A 7,490-nucleotide genomic window follows, 5' to 3' on the forward strand; every position below is an offset into this window, starting at 1 on the left:
AGTGTTTAAAAACAAAATAGTTAGGATTATATATACAGCAGTCCATTAACTTGAACGTCACTGGCTGTACTCTTCTAGATAACCGTACAATAGATTGACCAACCCGATAAAATATGTGCAGACTTTCATCACAGGGATTTACTTAAATTAGCATTTAACAGAGCGCAGGCTTCCAATTTTAATATTTTAATTCCAAAGTAATAAAGAGAGAAAACCAAGACATCAATCAAATTTTTCAAATTCAAACGGCTATACTCCGCAGATTTTCAAAAACTGCTAACCCTCCAAAATATTTATCATGAAAACCTAGGTTTTTACACATCTTTTAGACCAAATGTCAACAATGTCAACATAGACAATTTTGTCTACATCTATATACACGAATATCTTAAACCCTATAGTTCTGGAAAAGAGAGAAAGATTATGTGTAACACGAGCAGACCCTGCAAATATATTGCTGCACAAGCCGTGCACTTTGATCAAAAACTACATTACATATATGGCCACCTGTTCGATCACTGTTACAATGCTCAAGAAAACATAGCTTTCACTGCATGAATGAAAGCTATACACACTGAAGATGGATTTCGTTGGAGTATAAGTTAAGCCAATAATTTCATGCAAAAGAGCACAGCAAAACAAATCCCTTTACTTACTTTCTACCAAAGAGAAGTCCCCTAAATTTACTTTTCTCAAGCCGTTCTAACAATTTCTTTGCCCCTAAAACCTCCAGCTCTGCCAACTTCTTCAGATAAGCCCGAGCTCCACAGGAAATCATCAGCTTCTTGCATTTCTTGCTTGTGGCTAGTGCGGATAGTGCTTGGATAGCATACTTTTTGGCAGTATTTTGATTGATGGGATCTAACAGTTGCACTAAACTGGGTATGCTCTTCTCTTCCTTGCGAATCTCCCGGCAATTTTGGGGGACCTGTAGCAGACTTGCCAAAGCCTGGGCTGCCAATTCCTGTGCAATGTTTGCTTTGGCCTCCAGCATGTTAACCAGTGAAGGAATACATCCAGACTCCCCCACTAATTTTCTCACATCAGTTGATGTAGAAATCCGACAGATTGTTGATGCTGCAGCTTGCTGGGCGATCAAGGAACCACCTCGGAGGACTTTAACAAGACGGGGAAGGAGCCCAAGAGTAATTAGGGCCTCAGCATTAACTGATGCTGTCAGGTTTCGTAAGGCCCCAACCGCAGCTTCTTGTGGTTGCGAACTGTCGAGATATTTTAGAAGATGCTGAATACCACCTTCAGAAACCACTGTCCGGCGAAGGGACTCATTTCCTGAAGTCAGGTATTGTAGACAGTCTGCTGCATATTCTTTTGATAGGCTGCTGGCGCCAGAGTCCAGAAGATTTATCATGACAGAAATAATGCCTTCTTCTGCCAGACACTGTCTTACCTCTGGTACAGCAGATAAATTCCTCAAAGCCCCAGCTGCTGCCGTCTGTTACAAGATAGAAAAAAATAGTGCTTTTAGCTTCCACTGTCTATAATAACACAAACAAGAATGCTTCTGGAGAAGTTGCTTTTGAGAATTTCAGTCTACCTTTAGGATCACACAAGAAGCATTGAAAATTTCTAAATCAACAATTTAAACTGAGAAAAAATTTAAATTGAGACATGATGGCCGATGAGACATGGAAGGCAAAAGATGACATTTGTATGATTTTACCAGATTTTGTGTCATAAATTTCAGAAACACACATATTTTTGGGGTGCAAATCTCAGTCTCAAAGTATTGTTTACCCTGTACTTTTTCTTTGTATTCTTTCTTACTATTCAGATATGTACTTTGATAGGAAAATTCTCACCTTACTTGCAATCCAAGATCCAGACCCAGGTAGATGCCACAGGAAACATGATAAAGTGATGAAATTAAAACTCCAGGAAGCATCATAGCATTCAAATTGAGGAAAGAACTACCTCCTGATGTGTACCAAAGTAAGAGATCCATCACAAAAGTATTGAACGCAGGTTTCTCTTTGAAGTTGTTTCTATCATCTCTGTGAATAGCAAGTGATGTTCTTTCTATTATCACTGTGAATAGCAAACTACTTGTGGGTCATTCACACGAATGTTTAGCATTGCAGCATATAGGAAGATCCTGAAATGCTTGACAAAATCTCTCAACAAATGGCTTCAAGGACTCTAATCACTACAGGACAGTGAGCTTGTTTTGAGAGCCTTGGAAAGCAAATGCAATTGACTAGTGTTTAAATTAGACTTTGTAATCTTTGCCAAAGATTTGAAAATTTCCTGGACAAAGGCAGGGTAACAATTTTGCACTGACAAGTCTCCTAAAGATGATATATAGCGTTTTTTGAATTCACCTCTATCCAATTGTAATTTATTTTTAAATTTGATTTATTGTACTCCCGTGTCAAAATTAATATTTTTTTCAGAAAATTTCATTCCTAATAAGATGTGGGATACATATTATAACTTCTATGGCAGCAATGTATCAGAATGAAAAGCTTTACTGATATTTAGAACAGCTGCTATATGTGCATGGAAAGAGAAGAAACACAGGCTTGGAAACCCCAATCAAGGGAAAGTGTATATGCCAAATTACAAGCGTCAATGAAATATAGTGGCATATCATTTGCCGAGCATATTTGTCTACTTGATATTTATTACCTGAGTAACAGCTGAAGTAGAACCCAGTTGACAGATTTCAATCAATGCAGGAATACCACCATGACCCACAACAGACCTTGCTGTTTCTGCTGACACTGTTAAGCATTTAAGAGACAAAGTCGCCTTTTCTTTTGCCAAGGGGCTGCCAGACTCAAGTAATCGTATCAGGGGGGGGAGGACCCCTTCTGAGACAAGCAGCTGCTCGCAATTTTCAGCCTCTGCAAGGCAGCATATGACCATGGCAGATTTTTCCCGAATACGAGGCGAACTAGCACTTAGTAACTGTACCAGAGCACACACATTGCTGCGACCTGCCACAGCCAGGATGTTCTTCTCATCTTCATTGATCATCTCCACCAGGCTATCTAATGCCTTGTGTTTGGACTCCATGTGACCAATCTGGAGCCGGGCTAGCAGTTCCCTGCAATTATTCAATGCTTGCAAGTTTTAATATGCAGATAACAATTTTGAGACAACTGCCCTTGATGTGAAGAGACTGAAAAAGCCAAAAAGAAAATAACGGATCCATAAGCAGCTGGAATTTTTGCAGCAATGAAACAGATGCATTGAAAATAATGTAATGAATTATTCCAGTAAGGCATCAATGGGCATGTCAGAAGTAGAACGGTTGGATTAAAATTTAAAAACTAACAAGATGAACTGTGAACTGCATAAGCATCAATGGGTTTGTTGGAAAGAGAATAAAGGATTCCCTAAGCAATTGGAATTTTAGCAGCAGTGAAGCAGTTACACTGACACTAGCAAAGTGAATTATTGCATGGCAACAGTGGGCAAGTGGTCCTGCATCCCACAACTACACTGATTGTTTATGTGCATCGCATAGCAGGGATGGGGGGCCTTTAATTGAATAAAGGATGATGTTTGTGGGGAGTAATAGGTCTGAATCCATATCCATACTATCAATGTCAGTCAGGGGACAAGCATACATATTTTTCATTAATGGAGAATGGGTTCAGAACCAAATTTAGAGTACTACTCCATCCAAAAAATTGTTATATATGGAAGAGCTTAAAGGGCCAATGTGTCAGGTTAAACCCACCAATTTACATGGGAATCCAGGTCCCTACTTAAACAACCAGCATGTTGAACATAGTGCACCCACAATGGTCAATGCACCAGCTGATAAAGCCAGCAGTCCACTGATTGTTTTCCATTTAATTTTTATGAGGAAATCCATGGAAGAGGTTGCCACTCATATTGAAGTAATCTAACAGGGAGAAACCAAATCTGTCTCATATATTGGCAATGACACTGTTTTAATTGAATATTTGTAGTTTATGAGGAGGCAGTTCTTAGATTATTGCATTGTACCTTTCAGCAACAGACTATAACAACAACTGGAGCAGGTTGGCCCTTGATAGCTGTGTAATGGCACAATTCATGTCGACAGAAAATTCTTGAAAATAACTATGAATACAAATTTTCAGAAAAAACTCAGCAAATCCTGAAAGCTTTTCTGTTACATGGGAATAACTTTGTGCAATAGAGACAGTTATAGATTAACAGATGAATTACAAAATAGAGACGGTTACAAATTAAATTTTGTTTTCTCCCTTTAAACAAGGGTAATGATATTTCTTATTGTGATCACATACTAAGAGCCAAGATGAATGATATATGGATTGAATTTACATCAACAGCTGTGAAAATCCTCTTCCATTGAACCATTCTTTAAGGCCTTCCTCCTCCATTTAACAAGTACTATCTCTTATGAACCATTCACTTTTACAGCTTCATGACTCTTACATTGTTTAAGTAATCTAAGTTTAAACTTTTAAACATTTTGATACCATTTTTCAGGTTTACATAGTCAGTAGTGTGCAGTACTAAATTTTCAAATGACTTCACAAAAAGAAAATGACAAGATTTTCAAATACTAAATAAAGATTGAAAAATCGGTAAATGAAATTAAAAAATAAACGAAACCACCATTGACCAGGGTTCCCTTCCCAAGGGCACTTCAAAGTGGCCATGGGTATACCTGGAGGGATAAAAATTGAAGCTGTAAACCATAAGGGGCATCCTCTGGGATTTAAGGATCCAAGTGCAATTTCATGTTCTCCAAGAGCTCCTAACGTTTTTCATAAGATTTAAGTCAAATTAAGGGAAGTCAAGCAATTCAAAATAGAAATGAAATATGAAATGCCCAGTGGGTTTGGGGCAAGTGGTGAGGAACAATGGATTTCATTTTACTGACCAGGACTTTCTTCCCAAGGGCACTTCAAAATGGCTATGTGGACACCTGATGGGATTGAACTTGAAGCTGTGAACCACAAGGGACATCCTCTGGGACTTAAGGATCCAAACCCACCCCCATATTCTACAAGACCTCTGCTCTAATGTTTTCCCCCAAGATTTAAATCAAGCAGTTAAAGACATGATAAAGTGTTTAAATACAAAAGAATAATGAAAACCAAAACAAGAACAATTTCTTGAAAGAAATTTTATTCAAACAGATGGAGAAATGAAAATGGCAGTTTTGATTAAAATTCTAGATCTGAAATTAGTTCCTAGCCGAAATAAAAATTAAACTTCAATTTAGTAGATATGCCAATTCTCCTCACCTTATATTCCATCTTATTGCTTCACGCTTTGCCCCTGAAGCAGACCTTGTAACCGTTAGTGCCAGAGTTGCCTCGCCTAAAACCCCTGTTTTTACCAGCAGACCACAGTCATGAAGATTAAGATCCAGTTTTGCTGCCAGTGCATCCAAATTGCTCTGCATTTGCAACTTTCCGCCATACTTATCCTCGGTACAATCTGCAGCTAATTTTATCGTTTCCTGTAAGCTAACCACAACTGCCTGTAGTTGTTCCTTGCAAAGAGAATTTTTAGTGAAGCACGGATGGCTTGCCAGGTCCGAAAGCTTGGAAGGAAGCTGATCTATTTTGGCAGAGATGTTTTTCCATTTTCCTCTAAAAGATTTAACTGACTCTATTTTAGTAGCAGCTAAAGGAACCAACTCTTCCGCTTGCTTTAGCCATTCTTCAGTGGTCTTGGAATCTTCGACCTTTTCTTCCACCATAGCTTCGAAAAAATTTCACACGGCTCAACAATCACAAGGATGTTTGAGCATTTTCACAATCCTGCAAAAGAAAATACAATTAAAAATCACATCCTTCAATGGAGATTTAAATCTTGAAATGTTTCTAATCGAGATTCGTCTTATGAAGCGATATACTAGGGGTTAATGTTCTTTTTGCAAGACATATGCGAGTTTCTTAATAGGGGCTAGTGTCCAAATCACAGTAATTTGTATACAAATCCAAGTAATTAACTCAAGGTAAATTTCATGCTAAAACCCGTGAATTCAGAATAAAATGTTAAATCCCGTGGCATTCAATCAAAAGGGATAACAGATAAATCATATAAATTTACGAAAAGTTAGCATTCATAGAATGACAGTAAAAGCTCACGAATTGGTCGAATGAGAAGGGCAAAAAGATCCAGAAGGCCGGTGCCTCTCTTTAATGAAACCCTTCCAGAACGTTCGGACACAAAACCTTCATTCACCTTTTTTCTCGCTGAGATTGACAGAACTTAGTATAAATTCAAGTTTTCTGACAGCAAAAATGCCAGTTCTGTGATGAAATGTACAGATATTCACGTTTAAGAACCGCAAGATTCGCCTTTAAGCCCTAAATGGGCATTCTTTCACGTTTACAGACAGAATGGACGCGAAATAAAGTTCTCTCGCAGCAAAACTGTCTTTTCGTGTCTGATTTGAACGTAAATACACATTTTCTGGCAGCAAGATTCCTCTTTCAGCCCTCAATAAACAAGAAATTAACGTTTTTCTGGCCAAAAACACTCCTGAATGAGAACTAAATAAAGTCTTCTGTGATTATTTTTCGAAGTATTTAATGCGACGCCCAGTAAACTACACATTTCTTGTTCTTTAAACTGCTTCTTTGCACAATAGACGCGCAAAACCAAGAAAGATGAAAAGGCACCATCCCACAAAAAATCTGACCAAAATTTTTATAAACAAACTTGAATCGAGGTTTTCTGGAATGTATTCTTCAACTAGACTTTCCGGGTAAATTCAATGCATTTACATAAATTCACAAATAAAACACAGCGGCGTCCGTGCAGCCAAAACATTTTCATTCCTTTCAACTGTTGCACACGCAAAAGTCTAGCAAAGAACACAAAAAAAAAAATACTCACCGACGCAATAATGAACCGAAATTCACTTTCTCGGCCTATTTTTCACGAACTTACAGTGACGCCGCCACAAATAACATGTTTCCATAATCATGCACGGTAAGTTAAAAAAAACGCACACACACAAAGATTAGAACAATACTCACGATTTCTCTACTTTTGACAGAATTTCTCCTATCAAAATTTGTGAACTTCTTCAAAACCGATTAGGTATTCTGCAACAGAAATAAAAAGTTGTCACAACACAAAAAGCATCCAATGACGAGAAGAATTCTCCAATACTTTTAAAAGACACTGAAGGGATCCTAAAGTGGGTATTCAACGGCTACAAAGTACCAGAACGGTCATTTCGATACAGTAAAACCAGACAACAATCCATCATTTTTACCTTTCGTCACTCTACCTAAAAAACAATCTCTGTATTCTTCTCCTTAATAGAAAAATAAACCTTCTTGTTTGAATGCGCATAACTACCTCGCATCTCTCTTCAATCTGACGGTCCTGTATGCATTGGGCTACGTTATAATTCAAGCGTGCGTGTATTTTAAAATACGTACATTCGTCAATGGTAGCAGCATAATTTAATTGACGCCGGCTTACACGTTTTTCGTGTATTTTAACCATAAAATATTATGTAAATTTTTTTACCTGCAGGT

At 37.9% G+C, this 7,490-nt stretch overlaps 1 protein-coding gene across 5 annotated transcripts; it reads right to left on the bottom strand.

Moving 5' to 3' along the window:
* Positions 1–263: 263 nt before the first annotated feature.
* LOC131064638 (vacuolar protein 8) lies at positions 264–7,255 on the bottom strand. Of its 5 annotated transcripts, none has more exons than XM_057998842.2 (5): positions 7,223–7,255; positions 6,981–7,049; positions 5,232–5,753; positions 2,647–3,067; positions 264–1,453 (listed from the first exon to the last, which is right to left on the bottom strand). In XM_057998842.2, exons 3-5 carry the CDS (start codon positions 5,690–5,692, stop codon positions 653–655), a joined length of 1,683 nt encoding a protein of 560 aa, XP_057854825.1. In that variant the 5' UTR covers positions 5,693–5,753; positions 6,981–7,049; positions 7,223–7,255; the 3' UTR covers positions 264–652. The 5 variants fall into 5 exon arrangements, with proteins under 5 accessions (XP_057854825.1, XP_057854822.1, XP_057854824.1 ...); XM_057998839.2 differs by having other exon boundaries at positions 7,171–7,244; XM_057998841.2 differs by lacking the exon at positions 7,223–7,255 and having other exon boundaries at positions 6,981–7,149.
* Positions 7,256–7,490: the final 235 nt, after the last annotated feature.

The sequence above is a fragment of the Cryptomeria japonica genome, chromosome 9, assembly GCF_030272615.1.
Source record: "Cryptomeria japonica chromosome 9, Sugi_1.0, whole genome shotgun sequence".
Taxonomy (NCBI): domain Eukaryota; kingdom Viridiplantae; phylum Streptophyta; class Pinopsida; order Cupressales; family Cupressaceae; genus Cryptomeria; species Cryptomeria japonica.

Bases quoted from the DNA above. Each gene is read 5' to 3' on its own strand.
- LOC131064638 (XM_057998842.2), bottom strand. From the start codon at position 5,692: ATGGTGGAAGAAAAGGTCGAAGATTCCAAGACCACTGAAGAATGGCTA. The intron at 3,068-5,231 runs GTGAGGAGAATT...GAATAATTGCAG, and splicing joins GCAATAAGATGGAATATAAG to GGAACTGCTAGCCCGGCTCC. The intron at 1,454-2,646 runs GTAATAAATATC...ATCTTGTAACAG, and splicing joins CTACTTCAGCTGTTACTCAG to ACGGCAGCAGCTGGGGCTTT.